The sequence below is a fragment of the Odocoileus virginianus genome, chromosome 8 (genome assembly GCF_023699985.2).
Source record: "Odocoileus virginianus isolate 20LAN1187 ecotype Illinois chromosome 8, Ovbor_1.2, whole genome shotgun sequence".
NCBI classification, from domain to species: Eukaryota; Metazoa; Chordata; class Mammalia; order Artiodactyla; family Cervidae; genus Odocoileus; species Odocoileus virginianus.
In genome coordinates, this window is record NC_069681.1 from 74,560,874 (window position 1) to 74,584,814 (window position 23,941).

At 43.3% G+C, this 23,941-nt stretch overlaps 1 protein-coding gene across 2 annotated transcripts in view; it reads right to left on the reverse strand.

Moving 5' to 3' along the window:
- Positions 1–23,941, reverse strand: part of FLT1 (fms related receptor tyrosine kinase 1) — a 197,057-nt gene that overhangs the window by 133,035 nt on the left and 40,081 nt on the right. Inside the window, exons 1-3 of one of the 2 annotated variants that reach the window (XM_020882198.2) lie at positions 5,348–5,446; positions 3,854–3,978; positions 105–267 (exon numbers count right to left, since the gene is read on the reverse strand). In XM_020882198.2, the coding sequence (XP_020737857.2) occupies positions 105–267; positions 3,854–3,978; positions 5,348–5,375 (316 nt within the window). In that variant the 5' untranslated portion in view covers positions 5,376–5,446. Of the gene's footprint in view, positions 1–104; positions 268–3,853; positions 3,979–5,347; positions 5,447–23,941 lie in introns of those variants that run through there. The other variant, XM_020882197.2, reaches the window with a different exon arrangement.

The window sequence follows — 23,941 nt, forward strand, 5'->3', positions numbered from 1 at the left end:
AAGCAGAAGAAGTCATGTTAAAAAAAAAAAAAAATCAACGTTTCATTAAGCAGATAAACCCTTGAGCATCCCGGCGTATGTTCATGCTTCCGGAAATCACTTACTTTGCCGAAATAGGAGATAGTTTTTCTTGTACAAATATCCATTGATTGTTGTCTCGCAGGTCAAAATCCCTATTTCTCTGTAGGTTGCATTTGATATTATAAAACCCTTCCTACTGTCCCAGGTTATTCTTTCTCCATCGGAGATCAGAGTATCAGATGGAAACTGGAAAAGGAAGAAATGTGTGTTCACAAAATCGTATTAGTGCTATGGTGAGAGCTTCACTCATAGTTTGCAATTTTTGAAATATAAGTTTTATCTCAAACAAGAATAGTGCAGGTAGAAACTCCAGGTTGTCATAATTGGGTTCTTTAGTTTTCTTTGCATGTAACAAATGATACGTTAACCATGATAAATTACTGTCAACAACATAATTTGTTAGTCTTAGCAGCAAGCTGCACCCACCTAGGGCATACCTAAGTTGTCGTGTCAGAATTCTAGCAGGACCCTGTGTCTCTTCAAGCCTCTGGGAGTCTCTGTAACAAACTGGCCTGATGCTCAATAGGATAATGAATTAGGAGTTTTTTTCCACTAGGGATGCCTGGTTATCTTTTTGGTCTCATCACCGGGAGCTCTTAACAAGCCAAACTTTGTCATCTCATTTGCATGATTTGTTAAGGAGCTAGCTATCTTAAAAGGACTGTGCATCATTGGCGGTCCGCCAGGATTCACAGCATCAACTTGGCACTCACTGGGGTTATTATCACTCTGGGGAAACTGAGGGTACCTACTCTGCACCAGGGAGGGCAACTCCCAGATGCTGCGGCTCCTGAGAGCAAAGAGAGCTGAAAAAGGATGTGAGGCCAGAGACAGTCAGGAATGACGTGCTCGGGAATTCCTAGAAGTACTGCTAAACAGTGAGTCCAAACAGAAGAAAAGAACCCACCATCTGATTCTCCCCTAATGCCTTCTCCTGCACACCAGAGAGTTAATCTAAAGCCTCTAATTTGAGTCAAGGGTCACTGCTCCGCAAAGCAGCAGAGCCAAATTCCCTGATGCCAGACTGTCAGCCAATTTCAGAGGCAATGGTCTGACGACTACTATTATTTATCCCCAGTTGGAAAAGGGCAGGGGGGCGGGGGTGGGAGTCAGATCACCTTCTCACAACAGATTATAAAGATTCATAGCATTAACTGCCATAAAGAAGCTCAAGTCTTCTCTGTCTTCTTTTTAAAAGCAAACACCACCTTATACTGCTCTATCCATCGATCCACAAGTATACTGCTTGTGGAAGGAGCAAATCAGACTGGGATGTGTGACCTGATGGCAGAGATTTCTGTTTCAAAAGCACTAGTTGCCTCTCCCAGTGAGTGTATGTCCACACTGGTGCACGTCCCCAGAGCCTTATGTGGGTTTGAGAAGAACTGCATCCTGTTTATGAAGAACTGAAAGCAATTAAAGGATGCATTTCATGTTTTAGTACATTAGGAGGCTACTTGTAAACTTGGGAATGCTCTGTATTCCCTGGCAGGGGGGTTGGGGGGGCGGGGGGGAGAAAGAACCTTCTTTTCTAACTTGGTGCAAACTATTAAAAGGAAAATCTCAGAAAAATTGACAACGGGGATTGAAATCTATCAATGCTTGAAAACATGAGAAATGCTTTAAAAACATGAGAAAATAAGTATGTGCTGAATCTAAAAGAAAGGTTGGCTGATGGACTTTCTCTGCACCACCAAAAAATACATTCAGTTGTCCTCTGAAGTGTGTCTCTTACTCTTGTCTATCCATGACTTACACTAGTTGTAGTTCATTGACAAAGCCACTTTATGTCTGGCTGACAAGAGCTAAAGCAGCAAAAGACTACAAAGCTCATCAGCTGTGGCAATTGCTGTGTGTGTCCTAAAGAGGCAGGAAGATGGGCAGCCTTGCAAGACAGTAGGGCACAGGGAAATGTCACCAGCTGACCAGGGTTCCACTGAAGCAGGCAGGGAAAAAGGAGACGAAGGGGCAGCAAATTAGAGAGGGCCGGGAAGAGAAGAGGAAGGGAAAGACCTCATGGTAATGTCATGTCAGCACATATATGCAATAGGTTAGAATATTTTCTATACATATATATGATATACCAAAATCCTTGTTAGAATTTTATGCTTCTCTCACTCCTTTCTTTTGTATCATAGAGCTGGGTGCGAAAACAGAGAAAATAAGCTTTCCTTTCCGAAATGCTCGCAGGTGAGAATTCGGGAAAATTCCTCACAGACAAGCAACCTGCATTATTAGGCCCTGAAGGCAAGGGGCTTACATGAAACGAGACGTTTCATATCCCCATGGTTTGCTCCATATTCATCACAGAGCAGTTATCATCTTGGACTAAGGGGAGTAATGCCAGGCTCTTGAAAGCATCACTTGACAATACATTGATTACTGGGCATTAAACTGTTAGATATGTAACTCGGATAGTAACCCATGAATGGGCTTGCCTGTGCCAGGCAAGGTTCTAAGTGTCTTCCAAGCACCTCACGTAGCCTTCCTAACAGTCAGGTGAAGGGGTGCTTCTGTAACTCTCCCATCTCTCTGGTGAGGACACTGCTGTGGAGGGAGGTCTGATAACTTGCCCGTCTATCTGGCGGGGAAGTGGACAGGGAGGAGAGGAAGAATCCAGGCTGTGTGATCCCAGCCTCTGCTCTGAACCACTCTGGTCCTGCTCCTACGCCAACGAAACCATCAGCAAAGGATGGAGGAGCACGGGAGCAGAAGACAGAACATGGGCTATAACGCTCCGTGAGGCCCCCAAAGCCCCTCACTCCCTGGGAACCTCAGTTTTCCCTTCCACTGACTGAGTTTGACTCCTCTGGGGTTTCCACCTCGTCTACCACGATTTTATATTTCCTGGCAATGGTACCCAGTGTAATGGAAGCCATGAGCTGTCACTGATGGACTATATTGAAGATGTAACTCCACAACGTAGGGGAGTGAATGCAAGGCAAGAAGACAGGGAGATATGTCATCACATTTCAGGATTCAGGGTCAATAGGTGATGTTGAAAATCACTCTAAATTCTTCCAATTTGACTACCATCACCACCTGAGTCCCTACCTCCATGTGATGGGCAGTGCCAGGAGATGCCTTAGACAGCGTTCACTTTTCCTAAGCTCTAATCACCCAGGATTCACTGAGGTTTTCCATTTGGGGAGTTTTTATCTAATTCTTAGACTTAGCACTACCCCTAAAGTAACTGCAGCTGAAATACCTGGCTTGGCACATTTTAGGGATTTTGTCTTTATTAGATTTTACTTGAAATCATTTTCCTTCTCTTCACGCACAATTTACAACATAACATGAAGAAAACCCTCATTTATAGTTTTTTATTTCCCCTAAGAGGTTAAGTTTAGATGCCCGGCAAAAGATAAGTCTTTTGTTATCAGGGAATTCCCAACTCAGACCAAAGCAACAGTTCTCAGATGCCTGGAGAGTCAGGTATCCTGCCTGGCAGTTCTGCCTTCAGCCCAAATCTGGATAATTAATTTGTATACGCCAGAGAATTGGTTTTTCTGACATTTACAGACGTTTGAATTTGTGGCAATACATAAAAATTTTCATGATTTTGGTTCCTTTGTGATTCACATAGATTTATGCCCAGAACATTATCCTCTTATTCCATTTAAATACACACATGGGTATAACATCTAGCACACAGGCTTCTGAGTAAAAAGCTGTTATAGAAAAGTATGTAAGCAAATTATTTCAGAGACAGAAAATAACTCACAATACATTCTGCTCACTTGCAGTGAAGAGCATGTGAGAGAAGTTTTACCTTTTTTAAAGTAACATTGATGCTGGGAGACGAGACCCGGCAGGGGATGAGCACCTCCTGTCCTTCGGTCATATTTATAATCTCAGGGATTTCACTGTGCATCTCTAAGAAAGGTTTATCTGTATCTGAATGAGAAGAAAATGAAAACACACACACATAAATGACTGTACGATGAACACCCAGACACTGAAGCTGGTGAGGCAACGTGGGGCCCACCATGCATCTTCCCATTCATGTAGCCCCCATACACCCATATTCTTCTCTGTCACCCAGCCCTCCGTGTTTTTGCCCAGATACAGAATCCTTCTCTAAGGAAACCGAATTCCTTATTCAGGTCTCGGCCTTCAGTCAGCAGACCCCCTCCCCCCACCTCCCGGGCCCAGTCCCTACTTTGCAAATTGTGACCTGGGGGATGGGGTGAGGGGTGTTTAGATCACTCCGAGAAAAAGCCATAGAAGTGCAGAGTGAGAGTAAGGTGAATATTCTGCATAAACGTCTCCCCACAGCTTTGCAAAGGGCCTCAGGAAGCGCCCTCCTGAGCCTTTGTCAGAAGTCAGAGGGGGTGGGTGCAGGGGTCCACAGTCTTAGGAGCACCAATGTCAGTGGAGAGTGGGGGACCAAGGTGTCAGGATGGAGAGAGGATTTCCATTTGAATGACAAAACATGCCTCCACCACTTTCTGCAGCTTAAAGGCCAACTAGTAAAATGAGAAGGTCTGAACTACTTCAGGGGAGGGGGTAGGGTGAAGGCAGCAGAAGCAGGGTGAACACTGCATTTATTTCACAAGCACGTGTGTCCGGGTCTTTAGCCCGCACCGCACGACTACGAACAGTAAAGCATGCACGCGTGCTCGCGAAGTGACCTGGAAAGGGCTTTACCTAATCACCAAGAGATCCCCCTTAAAAGCATGGCACTGTCAACTACAAATCGGCCTTGCCTTCTGCCTCTGCAAGGATTAAATCAGGTGCCTCTGCAGGGCTGACCTTCAACACCCTCTGAAGGGAGTTCAGGGTGGACAGCAGGAATGAGGCGCTCTGGGGAAAACGGGCAGAGTCAGTCTTCAGATAGATATTCTCAGGAGCTGACTTTATGAGCCCAATTCTTGCATCTCCTCATATCTAAAAAAGCACTAAAATCCTTCGGTGACATCTGCTCCTCAAGACAAGCAGAAATCTTCTGCAAAAAAATAATATATGCTTGACTGCATGTACTTACCCTTCACCAAAATCACATATATGTTGACCTTCCCTGCCCCCCTCCTGCCTCTTTGGAGCAGTTTCTCAGAGCCATCTGAGATGCTGTCTCCCAAACTATAGTCCTTATTTCGCCCCAATAAAACAACTCAAGACTCTCACATGATGATTTTTTTTCCCCCAGTCGACAGCATTTTGCCCACCTTAGAGGTCAGAAGGACTCAAACCACGTGCTGGGCTTCCCTGCAGTTCCTGCAGGGACAGGACTGAACATTCTTTCAGAAACACTCTCACAGTTTACCTCGCCCTTGGAATCCCCGGACAGCCATCTCTTCAGGAAACACTGCTCTTAGCTTCTCCCCTTGGACCCAGCCCTCCCTACCCAGATGGAAAGAAGCCCTGTGCAGACTCTCTCCGGGCCCCCACCTGCTCGCCGTTCAGAATCATCCTGGATGCTGAACAGACAACAGGGGCCATGGCTGCCTGGACTGAATGGGGGCTACAGACATTGTTATGAACTGTGTCTCCGTCCCCCCACGACACACACACAAACAGTATGTTCTAATCCCAGCACTGCAGAATGTGACCTCACTAAGGTCAAATAGAGTCACTGCAAATAGAGTTACTTCAGTTATGTAGGGCGGGGCCCTAGTCCAATAGGCCTGGTGTCCATGTAAGATGATGGCCGTGTGAGGAGAGGCATCCAGGGAGAACGCACATGGAGACAAAGCAGAGATGGAGCAATGCAGTTGGCCACTGAAGGTCGCCAGCCCCCCTCAGAAGGTAAGGAGACGCAAACAGGGCTCCCGACAGGCTTCAGGGGGGCACAGCCCTGCCGTCACCTCAAGTGCGTAGAATGTGAAATGATAAAGTTCTGTAGTTTAAACACACACACACACACACACACACACTCCACTACCACCAAAAAAGGGACCTTGCTGTAACCCGCTGAAGATGGCGGTGTGTGACATACACCAGAGAGGACCCTAGAGGGACCCGATCGATACAGCCCATCTTGGATGATCAGAAACCCCTGAACGATTCCTCCTGGTCTCCTGGGAAGCCTTCCTCGGCCAGCCCTTCCTGCTTCCCATCCCAGCCCACCTCAGGAGCTTTGCCAGGAGCCCCAGAACTCTCCTGTTACAGTACCTAAAACACGGGATGATGACTTCTGAGGAGAGGAGACAGATGGTATTCATCTCTGTCTCATATGAAATGAATGAATGAACCAGTGAACAAACTACTCTCCAACCCTGTCATTTTACAGATGAGAAGAGAGAGGCATGAACAGGTGCAGAGAGTTGTCTTGCTGTGAACAGAAACCCCAGAGGCCAGTTTCTTCTAAGCTCCAGTCCAAGGTTCCTTCCCTGCCCCACCTCCCCTCATCAGAGCCCGCTTCCTCATCATAGGAAGCACTGTTGTTGGCGATTGTTTTTCAGAGACAGGTTGATTGTCACAGTTCCCTGCGGCAAGTATGTGCGATGTCACACGGTCTAGTGTTGGAGGAATTCCCAGATGAGGATGCTCGCCAAGGGGCGAGGCTGGGCTGGGGGTGCCTTTGGGACAGCCTCAGGACAAGGCTCAGAGTTGGGGGAGTGAGGGGGACAATAGATTGTGGTTAAGACCGTACATGTTAGGAGAATTTAGGGCTGTCCAGTGACCCACTCCAGTATTCTTGGGCTTTCCTTGTGACTCAGCTGGTAAAGAATCTGCCTGCAATGTGGGAGACCTGGGTTCGATCCCTGGATTGGGAAGATCCACTGGAGAAGGGAACAGCCACCCAACCCAGTATTCCAGCCTGCAGAATTACACGGACTGGACAGTCCATGGGGTTGCAAAGAGTCGGACATGACTAAGTGACTTTCACTTCACTTCAGTGGTTAGGACTCATGCTTTCACTGCTGCTGAGGGTGCAAGTTCAAATTCTGGTCCAGGAAAGATGAGCAGCATGACCACAGAAAAAAAAAAAAAGCACACACTTCACAGCCAGGGTTCGAGTCCCAGCTCTGCCCCTTACTAGCAGTGAGACTGTGGGCAAAGCATTTCACCAATTCCATCCCTCATCTGTAATACCTGTCTCGAGGGTGACATGAGTTTATACATATAAAGTGTTTGGAATGGTACCTGGCAGATGTGTGTGTGTTAGCCATTAATTTTCTCATTATGAGAAATTTAAACTTGAGAAAGGGGGTTTAGGATATATGAAAATCATAAATTATACTCAAGATCTAAACTACAAAAAGTACAAATTTATACTCATATAATGGCATAAAAAAAGGCAAAATGAACACACTAAAATGTGAGCCATGATTCCCTTTGAGTATTACGAGTTGTTATTATTTTCTTTGTGACCCCATGAACTGTAGCCTGCCAGGCTCCTCTGTCCATGGGATTTCCCAGGCAAGAATACTGGAGTGGGTTGCCATTTACTCCTCCAGGGGATCTTCCCAACCCAGGGATCGAATCCGAGTCTCCTGTGTTTCCTGCATTGCAGGCAGATTTTTTACCACTGAGTCACCAGAAAAGCCCTTCTGTTTTTGTCAGATTTTCTAGAATGAGCATGTATGATTTTACAATAACATTTTAAATCATTGCATGTAAATCTCAATGTCTAAAGCATTTTTACTTGAGGAAAACTATAAATTTTGCATGTGATCTATATCAGTTTTGTCCAGTATACTAGGAGACATTAACTATCACATTAATAGTTATATGTCTATTAGGAAGGCTCAGTGAGTGTAGTAGCATCTGCAGATAGGAAGAGTTAATTATACGGAGACAAAGATTCACTTATCAGCACAAAATTCCTCCCCTGAATAAAACTGCTGAGCTGGACATCCAGGCAGGACTACTGGGATTCGATCAATTCCTTTCCTTCCTCCTGTGAGTCTATATTTTTATCTCCTTTGTGAGTCCCAAGGTAAACACAAACACCAGGAAATAGTTTAATTCATGTAACTAAATTGTAAATCCTTCACATTTAATTTACTGTCTCCTTAAGCAACCATTTTCAACAAAGGACACTGGCATAAAATGTTCCTGAGGAAACAGTAAACCTTGGTGTAGTCATTTTTAGTCTAATGAATGCCAATCCCAAAAGAAAACAAAAGCAGCTAATGCAACATGCCTTTGAATTTCATCTTGCCCTTGTTCGCTCTGGATCCCTCGAACACTTGAATTTCATGATAGCTATTGGCCTTTAAAAATCAATGCCAATTTTAGCACTGGGCCCACTGTTCAAAAAATACCAGAACTTCAATGATTGGTGTCCGTCCCAGCATAATTCAAAACACACCATTTGTAGCACAGTTAATAGTGGCATTATAAATCCACTATGTTTACAAATGAACTTATGCCTACAGACACACACACACTATTCTCCAGGCTTATTAATAGTATATTTCCTCTGCAATTTGCTTCAAGGAAGGGCTAAGAATGAACTTGCCTGACATATTATAATACAAACATTTTTTGTTTTGTATGACCACAGATACAGAAGAGGTCACGGTTCCATTAATATCACCAGTAAAACCACTTACTACTCCCATAGGACGCATTTGTCTTTGTCACAAAATTAAAAACGACTTCTAAACCCAGCCAGCTCCGTGGAGTGGTTTCCTGAGACCAAAGTGGCTGGTTGTTGAAAGAGTGAGGAAGAGCTGCTCGGAGACGGCCGGTGTACCCACGGCGCAGACACACTGTCACCAGGGACTCAGGCCACACCCAGAGGCAGGGGGGTCACACCGCCCTCCCCTCTCTGAACTCTTAGAACTCACAGCAGTGGCAGGAAACTGGCACAGAGTGAGGTTTTCTCATCCAGTAGGAGTAGCTGGGCTGTCATCCTTCAGGACAACCGGCAGGCTTGGGCACAGGGGAAGATAAAACAGGGACCCTTGCTCAGAGTGGTATTACACCTACTTTTTCAATGTGTTTTTTCCTTTTGAAATCTGTAATCACTCTGGCATATCAGGGCACACAGACACACAGGTCCCAGCATGGCAAGCTTCGTGCCAGTCTATTTCCCAAGGGCATCACCTAGGAGCTCTTCTATGGTGTGTGGAGCAAGTGAATGGCCCAAGGATTTTAGGGGGCTTTTCAGACTGAAGAGGAGTTTAAGACTAAACATCTTATTTCCGAGTACTTGTTCATTCCCATGATTTTCATAAACTTCTTCTTCATTTCCTTTCCCTTTAATTTCATTTACCTTAACTCTTAAGTCCTGGTCAAGAGGACTCCTAATTATTTTCAAGGAGGATGTGATTTTAATTTATTGAGGATGAAGTGAAGAGGATAAGAAGGTAATTAACCAACACCATGAAAAGGATCCTATCTAGAAATGAGAGTTTTTACATTGCACTTTTGACTTTAGTTGCCCACCAAAGCTTTTGAGAATTCAAAACAGAGCTTTGGAGCAACCACAAGAAAGCTGAAATAGCTATACTAATATTAGATAAATAACTATTGTTGTTCAATTGCTAAATATTAGATAAAATAGACTAAAACAAAAACCATTACCAGAGGTAAAGAGGGCATTTTGTAATAATGATAGCGTTCAGCAGGAAGATATAATAATTATAAATATATATGAAGATATAATAATTATAAATATATATGCAACTAGCAACAGAGCACCAAAATACAGGAAGGACAAACTGACAGGATTGAAGAATAGAAAATTCAAATTCAACAATAATAGATGAAGATTTCAATACCTTACTTTCAATAATGGACATAACAACTAGAGAGATGGTGGAAAAGGAAATAAAGAACTTGAACAACACAGATAGCCAACTAGACCTAACAGACATAAACAGAACCCATCACAGCAGGATACACACTCTTCTCAAATGTGCACAGAACATTCCCTAGGATAAACTATACACTAGGCCATAAAACAAACTTCAATAAATTTAAAAAGATAGAAATAATACAAAGTATGTTCTTTGACTACAGTGGAATGAAATTAGAAACCAGTAAGTGAAAGAAACTTGTTGTTTAGTCACTAAGTCATGTCAAAAAAACCATTAGAAAAAAATTCACGAATCCAAAAGCTAGTTCTTTGAAAAAATAAACACAATTGACAAACCTTTTGACAGACAAGCCAAGAAAAGAGGAGGAAAGACAAATTAATAAGATCAGAAAAGAAACAGTAGATTTTACTATCGACACTACTAAAATAAAAAGAATTATAAAGGAATAATATAATTGTATGCCAATAAATTAGATAACAGATGAAATAAACAGGTTCCTAGAAAGACATAAACTACTGAAACTAACTCAAAAGAAACAAACTGAATATACCTATAAGAAAAGAGATTGAATCAGTCATCAAAACACTGCCCACAAAGGAAAACTCAGGCCCAGAAGACAAGTGAATTCTATTAGATATCTAAAGAATGAACACCAATTCTTCACAAATTTTTCTAAAAGAACAAAAGGGAAAACTTCCCAATTCATTTTATGAAGCCAGTGTTACCCGGATACCAAAACCAAAGACATCACAAATGAAAAACAGGTCAACATTTTTTATGAATGTGGATGCAAAAAAAACTCAATTTCCAGCAAACCCAACACCTATAAAAGAATTATGCACCTGGCAGAGTGGGTATTCCAGGAATGCAAGACTGATTTAACATCCAACAACCAGTCAATGTCATTAATATACAATATCGGCGGAATAAGAAACAAAAATCACATGATCCTTTCATTAGATACAGGAAAAGCATTTGACAAAATCCAAACCCTTATGGAGGACGGTAAGGAGATTTCTTAAAAAGCTAGGAATAAAACCACCATATGACCCAGCAATCCCACTCCTAGGCATGTAGCCTGAGGAAACCAAAATGGAAAAAGACACATGTACCCCAATGTTCACTGTGGCACTATTTACAATATCTAGAACATGGAAGCAACCTAGATGTCCACTGATAGATGAATGGATAAAGAAGTTGTGGTACATATATACAATGGACTATTACTCAGCCATAAAAGGGAACACATTTGAGTCAGTTCTAAAGAGGTGGATGAACCTAGAGCCTATTATACAGAGTGAAGTAAGTCAAAAAGAGAAAGAGAAATATCGTATACAACGCATATATATATGGAATCTAGAAAGATAGTACCAAAGAATTTATTTGCAGGGCAGCAATGGAGAAACAGACATATAGAACACACTTATGGACATGGGGAGAGTGGAGGAGAGGGTGAAATGTATAGAGAGTGTAACATGGAAGCTTACATTACTACATGTAAAATAGATGGCAAACGGGAATTTGCTATATGTCTCAGGAAACTCAAACAGGGTCTTTGTACCAACCTAGAGGGGTGGGATGGGGAGGGAGACGGGAAGGAGGTTCAAGAGGGAGGGGACATATGTAGACCTATGGCTGATTCATGTTGAGGTTTGACAGAAAACAAAAAAGTTCTGTAAAGCAATTATCTTTTAATTAAAAAATAAATTAAAAAAATCTAAACCCCTTTCACAGCAAAACACACACACACACACACACACACACTCAAAAAACTAGGAATAGAAGGGCATTTCCTCAATCTGATGTACAAAAAAACTTAACAGCTAACAACACTCTTAATAATAAAATACTGGATGCTTTCCCCCTAAGATTAGGAACAAGACAAGGTTGTCCACTCTTACCACTTCTATTCAGCACTGTACTAGGGCTTCAATGGTTATTATGAATAATGCTGCAATAAACATTCCAGCTAGAGCAATTTGGCAAGAAAAAGAAATAAAAGGCATCCAGATTTGAAAGGAAGAAATTTTCTTTGTTTTCAAATGACATGATCTTGTATATAGAAAATCCTAAGGAGTCTACTAAAAAAAAAAACTATTAATTGGAACTAATAAATGAGTTGAGCAAGATTTCAGGATTCAAGATCAATATGCAAAAGTATTATATACTTCTATGTACTTTCAATGAAAAATCTGAAAATGACATAAAAAAGTTTTATTTATAACAGCATCAAAACAGAATAAAATACTCAGGAATATATTTAACAAAAAAAGTGTGAAGCTTGTATTTTGCAAACCACAAAAACAGTGTGGAAAGAAATGAAGTAAATAAATGGAAATATCACGTATGTTCATGAATTGGAAGACTTAATATTGTTAAGATGGCAGTGCTCCTCAAATTGATCTATGGATTCACTGCAATCCCTATCAGAATGCCAGATGACTTCTTAGTAGAAACACTATGCTATGCTAAAATTTACAGTTGAAAGGGACCCAGAAGAGCCAAAACAACCTTGAAAAAGAACAAAGTCGGAGGACTCACACTTTTCAATTTCAAAAGTTACTATTGAAACTGTAAACAACCATGATTAAGACAGTGTGGTACTGGCATAAGGACAGACATACAGATCAATGAAGTAGAACTAAGAGTTCGTAAATAAGCCCTTGAGTCCATGGTCTGTTGGTTTTCAACCAGGCTACCAAGACCATTCAATGGCGAAAGGTCAGTCTTTTCAACAAATGATGCTGGAGCATCTCTACACACAAAAGAACAGAGGACCTTTACATCAAACCATACGTAAATATGAACTCAAAATGTATCAAAGGCTTAAATTTAAGAGCTAAAACTATACAACTTTTAGAAGAAACCATAAAGGTAAATCTGCATGATCTCAGATTTGACACTGGATTCTTATACATAATATAAGCAACAAAAGAAAAAAGTAGATCAACTGGACCTCCTCAAAAGTTAAAACTTTTGTGCTTCAAAGAATACCATCAGGCAAGTGAAAAAAGAATGAACAGAATGAGAGAAAACATTTGCAAAGTATATATCTGATAAAAGATTTGTATCTAGAATACAGAAATATTTATATATCTAGAATATATTAGAATCTAGATATACAGAAGCGGCCTGTGATGCAGGAGACACAGGAGACTCAAGTTTGATCCCTGGGTGTGGAAGATCCCCTACAGAAGGAAATGAAACCCATTCTAGTATTCTTGCCTGGAGAATCCCATGGACATAGGAGCCTGGGTGGCTATAGTCCAGTGAGTAGCAAAGAGTCAGACAAGGCTAAGCAATTAAGCACAGCACATCTTAACACTGATACCTCTAAATTTTATGTCTAGAACATAAAAATATTTTTATAATACATATTTAGAATATGTAACTACATAAAATATATTAATATATAATCTAATAAAAAATTGAAGAACTCTTACAACTTGGCAACAAATAATGCAATTAAAAAATGGAAAAGAGATCTGAAAAGACATTTCTTCAAAGAAGAGGTACAAATAATCAATAAGCACATGAAAAGATGCTCAGCATCATGAGCCATCAGAGAAATGCACACCAAATCCACGAGGAGATACTGCCTCAAATCCACTAGGACGGTGATGAAAAGACAGGGTAACAAGTACTGGTAAGCACTTGGAGAAACTGGAACTCTCATATGCTGCTGGTGGGAACATAAGATAGCTGCTTTGGAACACAGTCTGGCCGTTCTTCAAATGGTTAAACATACAATTATGCTTACATATGACCTGGTACTTCCTCCCTTAGGTATGTACCCTAGAGGATGAAAACTTGTTCCACAAAAGAACTAGCATATTACTGTTCACTGCAGCATCATTCATAACGGCCCAAAGATGGAAACAATTCCTACATCCATCTACTGATAAATGGACGGCTAAACTGTGGGAGACCCATACAATAGAGTGGAATATTATTTGGCAATAAAAAGAAATGAAGTGCTTATACTTGGTACAACATGAACGAACCCTGACATATGCAAGAAGCCAGCACGTATTTATATATTTAATAATAAAGTGCCACATATTTTATTATTCTGTTTATATGAAATACCAAGAATAGGCAAACCTACAGGGACTGAAAGTAGGTCAGTGTTTGCTTAGGGCGGGGAGGTATATAAGGGTAAAGGGTGACAGCTAAAAGGTACAGAGATTCTTTCTGAGATAATGAAGGGTTCTGAAATTGTCGTGTTGGTTGCATATGTCTGTCTATGTGCTAAAGACCATTTTTGTTGTTCAGTCACTCCGTCATGTCCGGCTCTTTGTGACCCCCATGGACTGCAGCATGCCAGGCTTCCCTGTCCTTCATTATCTCCTAGAGTTTGCTCAAACTCATGTCCATGGAGTCAATGATGCCATCCAACCATCTCATCCTGTGTTGCCCCTTTCTCCTCCTGTTCTCAATCTTTCTCAGCATCAGCATCTTTTCCATTAAATTATACAATTTAAATGGGTGAATTATATGGTATGTGAATATCTCAAAACACTTAATTTGAAAGAGAACAGAACTCTGGGGTCTATCTCAGGAATGGTGGCCCCCTGTTTTCTGTAACCGGAGATCATTCAGTGCCGACTACCTTATCTTATAGAATCCCTCCAACCTTTCTCTCCCACTCCTCTTTGCATTTGAGGAAGCCACTCACAAAAAATTTTCTCCCATGACAAAATCATCCTGATTGTAAATACCTAGTTTAGTTCCCACTTGGCAGTCCCAGGTCTCTGGGGAACATAGTGAGACATCTCTGTCTTCCTTCAGCCAGGAGGTTCCTTGACCAATGTATCTATTCAAGTCCATACAGTATTTCCTAGTGAGTCATGCTGGTTATCCAAGTGAACAAGTAAAACCTCAGCTGTAATTCACTACCCACCCAGATTCAGAAGTGAGATAATCCCCTCTATGGCTGACGTAGGAATATCAGTGCCAGGCTCTGCCATCTGCAAGAGACCGTACACAAATGTTTCTATTACAGCAAGATAAGCAGAGACAGGGTGCCATATTTCAGACTCAAGATGCTATCCTAAAACTAAACATGAATATATTATTTGTGTGATACAAGATCAAAAAAGCTCTTTCCTGACTGCCTGCTGCTGCTGCTAAGTCGCTTCAGTCGTGTCCAACTCTGTGCGACCCCATAGATGGCAGCCCACCAGGCCCCCCGTCCCTGGGATTCTCCAGGCAAGAACACTGGAGTGGGTTGCCATTTCCTGACTGCCCACCTTCCTTCAAAGGAGAAGCACACAGTTTTCCCCTGTCTCATTTGGAAGTCCCATTTGTCCACTTGTAACGGCAAGTTGGACATTAGGAGAAGACAAAAGACCAAGACTTAGGGAGACAGGAGGACAGGAAGAGTGGTTCAGCCCCTCCCCTTCTTCCTGCATCTTCTGTGAATTTGCTCCTTGAAATGTGCGCATCTAGCAGTCAGGCAACTGGGGTAATCAATCATTTAAACCCAGTGTCCAGCAGACGCTGGATACATGGTGCACCGGCAACTGATGTTTATTGAGAAGATACCAGACGAAGCAAGAAACAAGGCGAAATCAGGACGTGTGGTCCTGTGCACACAGCAACTCCATGGAATCCAGTTCTAGCTGTGTGGACATCACACATACCTCTCCCCCCGGCTCAGAAACTTTCCTTTTGATTAGAGGAAGAAGTAAATACTAAATTCTGCCTTGAAGGAGAATAATTTCTCTTTAATTTATAGCTAAGACCTAAGTAAGTTAGTTGAAGATCTAAGAAAGGGGAGAGCCAGGGAGATGGTACACCTGACTAGACTTTTTTCTTTTTTTTCTGACTAGACTTTAAGTCCAGAAAGGCAGACAAGGGCACAGTTTCTCGGGCTCCCTAGACCCTTGCTCACTGGGTGTTTGCATAAGATGCTTACTTTATTTCTATGTTCACAAAGTCAGATCTTCATCTTGATCAATTAAAACATCTCAGAGGAAAAGAAAGTAAAAGAGAGAGCTAGGAAGGAAGGTTAAGAAGGAAGAGAGGAGGGAAGAAGGAAGGACAGACGTATAGAGGGATGACAGGTGGATGATGAAGGGAAAGATGGAAGGAAGGAAAGAAATGAAACAGGAATAAAGAAGAAAGGGAAGAAGGAAGCAAGCAGCTCTGATGGGCAACTATGATTCTTTCTTCTACTGCCAAGATTTGGGGCCATGTCCCAAACCCTATTATTCCCAGCTCTGCCTCTGAATCGGAAGATTATAAAACTATTAGGGGACTTGTGTGATACCTAACACAGCCTCTCACATTACAGAAGCAGAAGCTGAGTCCCAGAGACGAGAAAAGACCTTCCTACAGACACAAGGATAGCACGAATGGCTGAGCCAGACCTGAATCCAGGTGTCCTGGTCCTAGACCATCCTCTCTGCATCAACCAAAATCTAGCCCTGACTCTCAGAACGACTTAGGAGTGACAATTACATCTTCAAATACCCCACAGATGGGACAGAAGGAAGGAAGGGTGGAGGGAAGGAAAGATGGCCCAGGGACGTGGGGTCTTGTGGCAGGAGATCAGAAATATGAAAGGCCAGACTGTTAAGAAATTCCTACTGTGAACATCAAGTTTGAGTCACTGGACCCCCTACTTAGCTCTCTGCTATAACGTGCTGGGGATGTTTTGGGATCTCTGTCATTACCACCTCAGGGCCAAGAGCTGTCCAACCAGATAAAGCTCTATCTTATGGAGCCTAGAGATGAATGTCCTTCCAGGGGACAGTCATCCTCCAGTGCAAGGGGTGTTTGGTCCCTGGGACATGGGTTCTCCCTGAGGGCAGCTACCGTCTCAGGAGAACATCCCCTCCAGGGTTTTGCACTGTTGGCGTTGGAGGCTAGGGTCCTGTTTAGGTCAGGCACAGCCACCCTGTGACTCTCTGAGGCTTAGTTCCCTCTAGAAAACGTGACAGGCATTTTCCTGTCCCAAAACTTGTGATGTGTTGTGCACGCATGTGAAATGTTCACGCAGGGAGTAGCACCCTGACATCTCCTAGGGGGGTGCTGGGGGGGGAGGAGGAGGGAGCCGGATGCAAGGCCACAGGGGCGGTAGCAGCTGAGAGCATGGGGCCAGGTCTGGAGGGGGCAGTCCTTGGTCGCTACAGCCAGTGTTGCCAAGTGGGAATACAGGCCAGCACAGCTAGAGTTCCAGTTTTTTCAAGATAAGTAGGAAATCAGATTTTTATGTAAACTTCTCCAATTATTAAACATTGGCAGCCAAAAGCACTGTGCCTGCCAGTCAAAACGTATATTAGCGGCATTTGGCCGGAACACTTCCTGGTCTGCAAGCCGGCACTGCCCCTCAAGCCCCCCCACCCCACTCCCTTCTCTCCTGCACACAAACCTCCAAGGGGGTTGAGGGGAAGCCCAGCAAGAACATATTGGCAAGAGCATGGCCTTGAGTCTATCAGATCTGGGTTCCAAGTTTGACTTGGGACTTACATGCAGTATGTGACCTTGAACACAGTATTAAATTTCTCCAACTTTCCTGTCCAAGGAGACTGACAATGGAATTTATCCCACTGGATTTCAAGGATGAAATATGATTTATGGTAATGAACCTCAGCCAGATATCAATAAAGGATAGAGAGGCACACTCGGTCCTACTCAAGTGTCAACAGTAGGAAGGCGCTGGGGCGTCATCATGTCCAGTCCCACCAAGTGGGCACCTGTGCTGTGTTTGAATCCCTGGACACATAGGGAACTCACCACCTCCCAAGACAGGTCGTTCCACTGCCAGAGAGCTTTAGATGTTACAGAGTGTTTGCTTACATCAAGATGAAATCTGCCTGTCTTGACTTCTTTCATTCTTAAATAGTAGCTGTACCATCAGGGGTTATAAAGATGAAGTTTGATCTCTTTGCCTCAGAGAAAAACTTTTAAGAGAAAAACTTTAAAGGAGATATTTTTCCACCCAGTTCTTTACCTTTCAAAACATTTCTGTTCCTTTTGTTGTTCCTTGCCAGTGAACAATAACAAAACTGTCAGATTACTTGATGCTCATAACCCAGTGGGGCAGGTACCCATTTGACAGATGAGGAAAATGACATACGGGGGCGGGATAATAGAATTTACTTGTAATTCCTGTTCCTCTTGAAATGTAAATTAAATGGTAAGATCTGGCAAATGTTTGACAAACCTAGAGAAGGTATTAAAAAGCAGAGAGATCACTTTGCCAATAAAGGTCTGTATAGTCAAAGTTATGGTTATTCCAGTACATCCATATAGGTTCTTTACCACTAGTGCCACCTTGGAAGCCCATAAAAACATAATATTTCATCAAATTTGAATTTTAGATAAACATTAAATAAGTATAAAAAAATTTTTAAGTATAACTATGCCATAAATATTGCCATGGGCTTCCCTTCTGGCTCAGTTAGTAAAGAATCTGCCTGCAATGCAGGAGACCTGGGTTCAATCCCTGGGTTGGGAAGTACCCTGGAGAAGGAAATGGCAACCCACTCCAGTGTTCTTCCTGGAGAATCCCATGGACAGAGGAGTCTGGCAGGCTACAGTCCATGGGGTTGCAGGAGTCGGACACAACTTAGTGACTAAATCACCACCACCATAGTTTTTCCAGTAGTCAGGTACGGATGTGAGAGTTGGACCATAAAAAAGGCTGAGCGCCAAAGAACTGATGCTTTTGAATTGTGGTGTTGTAGAAGACTCTTGACAGTCCCTTGGACAGCAAGGAGACCAAACCAGAGAATCCTAAAGGAAATCAACCCAGAATATTCATTGGAAGGACTGATGCTGAAGCTCCAATACTTTGGCCACCTGATGCAAAGAGCCAGAAGGGTCCATGACGTTGGGAAAGACTGAAGGCAGAAGGAGAAGCGGGCAACAGAGGATGAGATGACTGGATGGCATCACCAACTCAACGGGCATGAGTTTGGGCAAACTCCGGAGATGGTGAAGGACAGGGGAGCCTGGTGTGCTGCTGTCCGTGAGGTCGCAAAGAGTTGGACACGACTGAGTGACTGAACATCAAGACCTGGCACCACCTTCATCCTGAACCCCATCCACCTGTTAATGGTGTTCAAGGTTGGGTTCTTGGCTAAACATGGAGTTCACTAAAAGCCTGAAGTCTTTCTCACATATGCTGTCTCAGCTACTTCCTTCCCCATAGTCCTAGGGCAGTCAGCCGGCTTTGCCAGCCAAATACAGTCCTTTACACTTATTCCTGTCAGATCTCATTTGGTTAATCCCAGGTCACAGTTCTGGTCAGTTGGATATTTTGGGGATGGTGATTCTGTCACGTGACGTGTGTGTTTTTGCCCTCAATGTGGCTCTTTTGTTCTGTGGCCCTGTATTTCCTCATCAACGCCCAGGAGGACCAGTGAGACCAATATAAATTTTAAAACTCCCTGTTTCTTTCATTTAGCAAACATCTCTGAGCACCTCCTCCCTGGCACACCCAGGCTGGAGCCATTAGAGTGAGCATTACAGTCACTCCTGGTCCTCACAGAGCTGGTGAGATGAGTCCTATGTGAGGGGAGGGCAAACCTAATTTGGGGGAGCCTGGGGAGCTTCCCAGGATGGGTGATGTTGAACTGGAGACCTAAGATGAATGCAAGAACACTGGTGCTGTCTCTGGTGGAGCATCGCTCATCCACGCCCCTCTTATTGCTCTCTTCCCATAGGGCTTTGCTGGAGGGTTGGTTGTAGCCTGTTTTATTTGCATCACTAATTGCTGCCCTTGAAAACTGAGGGGATTATCTTTGTAGTTTCTATTCTGCCCAGCTCAGTGCCTTGCACCATAGCAATTACAACTGATTAAGGCTCAGACGGTAAAGAATCCACTGGCAATGCGGGAGACCTGGGTCCAAGCCCTGGGTTGGGAAGGTCCCCTGGAGGAGGGCATGGCAACCCACTCCAGTGCTCTTGCCTGGAGAATCCCATGGACAGAGGAGCCTGGTGGGCTGCAGTCCACGGGGTCGCAAGGAGTTGGACACAACTGGCCAACTAAGCGCAGCACAGTCCTCCTAAGTGTAGGCACAGAGTTTGTGTGCGGCCTCCCGCTGAATCTCCCCACAGCCACACAAAGCGCTAACTCTTCCCATTTTACAGAAAAGGACACCAAGGCTGGGAAGACGGTAGCAGTAGCAGCAGTTAACAGCAAACACATGAGCAGTGGACTACACACCAGACACTGAAACTAAGCATTTTACGTGTATGCACTCCTGACGGGAGAGGGGACTAGGCGCTGCCTTCTCCACTGCAGACTAGTTATATGGGCAGTTCCTCAACCTTCCTGTGAAAAGAAGGTGAAAATGATAGTGCTGCTTCCTAGGATTAGGAAGTTATGAGAATGAAATCCTTAACCAATACAGGTGCCTAGAGTGGCATCCAAAACACGGTGAGACCTAAGTATGAACCATTATTCTTATTAAGGAATCGGCACAAAAACTTTGCACATATCCGAGTGGGGACTGAATCCAGTTTGAACCCTGGATCATGTTGTTTCAAATATAATTTAGATGTACACTTACTCCAGGGGATCTTCCCTTCCCAGGGATTGAACCTGGGTCTCTTCATCTCCTGCTCTAGCAGAGGGGTTCTTTACCTGGTGGCTCAGGTGGTAAAGAATCTTCCTGCAATGCAGGAGACCCAGGTTCAATCCCCGGGGTCAGGAAGATCCCTTGGAGGAGGGCATGGCAGCCCATTCCAGTATTCTTGCCTGGAGAAACCCCATGGACAGAGGAGCCTGGTGGGTTACAGTTCATGGTGTCGCAAAGAGTCGGACACAACGGAGCGGCTAACACTTTCACTTTCTTTACCTCTAGCGCTACCTGGGAAGCCTCATGTATATACAATACTCTATACCAGGGCTTCCCTGATAGCTCAGCTGGTAAAGAATCCGCCTGCAGTGCAGGAGACCTGGGTTTGATCCCTGGGTTGGGAAGATCTCCTGGAGAAGGGAACAACTACCCACTCCAGTATTCTGGCCTGGAGAATTCCATGGACTGTGGAGTCCATGGGGTCGCAAAGAGGCAGACCTGACTGAGCGACATTCACTTTCACTTTTTTCCACTTTCACTCTCTATAAAATAGATAATCAAGAAGAATCAACTGTATAGCACAAGGAACTCTACTAAATATTCTGTAATAATCTAAATGGGAAAAGAATTTGAAAAAAAAAAATAAATAGATAGTTCCTCAGAAAACCAAAAACAGAATTACCAAGTGATACAGCAATCCTTGGGGTCACAAAGAGTCGGACACACCTAGGTGACTGAGCACACACACACCTCAATCCTACTCCTGGGCATGAACCTGTACAAAACTCTAATTCAAAAAGGTACATGCACCCCCATGTTCATAGTAGCACTATTCACAATAGCCAAGACATGGAAGCATCTAAATGTGGACATCTAAATGTCCACCAACAGATGAGTGAATAAAGAAGATGTGGCATGTATATACAATGGACTTACTACTCATCTATAAAAAAGACTAAAATAATGCCATTTGCAGCAAAATGGATGCAACTAGAGATTATCATACTAAGTGAAGTCAGAAAGAAAAAGACAAATACCATATGATAGCACTTATCTGCAAAATGTAACACATGACACAAATGAACTTGTTTATAAAACAGAAAGAGACTCACAGACATAGAGAACAGACTGGTGGTTGCCAAGGGTGAAAGGGGACTGAAGTTAGGGGTTGGCAGATGCAAACTATTACATTTAGAATGGATGAACAACAAAGTCCTCCTGCATAGCACAGGAACTATATCCAGTCTCCTGGAATAAACCATAATAGAAAAGAATATTAAAAAAATAATAATGTAGGTATGTGTATAACTGAGTCACTCTGCTGGACAGGAGAGGTTGGCACAACACTGTAAATCAACTGTACATCAGAAAAAAATTTTAAAGAAAAAATATATGAATATGTATAAATGAATCCCTTGTCTATACACCTGAAATGCACAACGTTGTAAATCAACTATGCTCCAATATAAAATAAGATTAAAAAAATGAATATAGTATGTTAATTGGTATTTGATGAAGGAAGGAAGGGCGGTGCATTGATTGTATTAATAATAGCACAGTCAGCCACGACCGCCAACACAACCCAGCAAAAATGCCTCGGATGACAAAACAATGGATATTTCAACAGTAAAGGAAAACTGAGGAGTGTCTGAACTGCAAGGACCACCAGGATCATAACAGGGAACCTCCTTGTCTCCAGGCGGGGTGGCATTTCATTGCCATTGTTAAAGAAAGTTATGAAATCTCAGAAACTTAACGCCTTTTCAGCTTGAGGGGATTTCTCTTGGAAAAAGTCCCTTGCTCACTTTTCTTAAAGAAATTACATGAAGGACATTTTTCAAATCCTTAAAAACCATAAAGTTTTGATGGACTGTTTTCCACCCTTCTTGTTTGTAGGGGAAACATGAGAGGATATGGTCAATTTTACGGGATTTTCATTTGGACTTCACTGCCATTGAGATTTCATAATTGCACCTCAATCACTAATTTTTCCAAGTCTTGTCCAAGTGGCTCAGTCAAGAGAATGCTCATTTGATTACTTTTAAGCATTTACGTAGTTGTACTCAATGCCTGGTGACACGTAACGCTGTTATCGCGAGCAGAGCTTAGCTACGTGGTTCCTAAGACCTGGCATGCCCCATTTTTCCTGGTACGGAGTCTCGCAAGCGTCAGGAAATGCTCTTTCTCTGAAGGAAGGACCTGAACTTTTCATTGACAGGTACCACCAAAAGCTAGGCCTTCCCTGGTGGCTCAGCACAAAGAGTCTGCCTGCCAATGCAGGTGACCCAGGTCAGGAAGATCCCCTGGAGAAGGGATGACCACCCACTCCAGTATTCTTGCCTGGAGAATCCCGTGGAAAGAGGAGCCTGGCAGGCCGCAGTTCACAGGGTTGCAAAAAGTCAGACCTGACTGAGCGACCGGGCACACACGTACCAAGATCTAAAGATGAAATTCCCAGGAACGTGCTGGGGGAACCCAGGGCTCAGGGCAAGGGTTCCAGAAAGAAGATGCGGCACCCCTGACTTTCAACAAATCCACATGTGGCTTCTGTCCCAACCATTTGTCAACGCTTCCCAGAGTCAAAGCCCCTTGGCATCTAATAACAAAAGTGTCTCTAGAAGGGAAATGTGAAATGGCAGGGCTTAATGAGATCAAGAATGTCTTCCATCAACTTTTCACGTAGCTGGAAGGAGAGTGGATAAGAGTTAAGTTACTCTAAACTCTCGCCATGTGGTCCTAATCAGCTGTCCCCCGTGATGGATCGAACAGATAATCTCCTTCAAGCCTCAGCCTTACAGGGAGCACAGCGCCAGGCTGTATAGGGAGGGGTCTGGTCCCCAGGGAAACCTCCAACCAGCAATGTCATCCGAGTCTACTTAAAATCCTAGCCCAGTCTGTTTCTTCTTTTTCACCACTTCATCAAAAAAAAAAAAAAAAAAAAATCCAGGAAAACCTGACCTTGTTCTAGATTTTTGGTGAAGCTATATGCAAAGGCAAGCAAGGAAATACCTAGGAATTTTTTAAAAGATTTTTGTTTTGATGTGGACTTTTTATTGAATTTGTTACAGTATTGCTTCTGTTTTTTAGGTTTTGGGTTTTTTTTTTTTTTAAGCTGTGAGGCATATGGGATCTTAGCTCCCCAGCCAGGGTTGAACCTGCATCCCCTGCATTGGAAGGAGAAGCCCTAACCCCTGGAGTGCCAGGTAAGTTCCCTCTAGGAATTCTTTACAGAGGATGGTTCAGAGTAGAATTCTGCTAATGCAGGTCAGCCTCAAGCTGCTGCCATTTTAGGAACCCCACTGGGGTTTCCAGATGAGTAATCCAGAGGCTAAGTCCAAATTCTGTTCACCCCAACATGTTGCTCCATCTCTTGGGCAAATACATCAGGCAATGATGTGAGAAGGATGGCAAACACGAGCCATCACCCGACCTGTTTGCACTGGCTGCTTCCTGGGGCGCAAGGTGTCTGGCACACTTTCTTCTCAATACCTGTGGGCTCAAGCACCATCAGTCTTAGCCCCCGGGGACAGAAACTTTGGGAACCCCTTCTTATGGGAGCATTCATGCTAGAAAAAGACAGAGGTTTCGGAAAGTAAGTGGAAGAAGCCA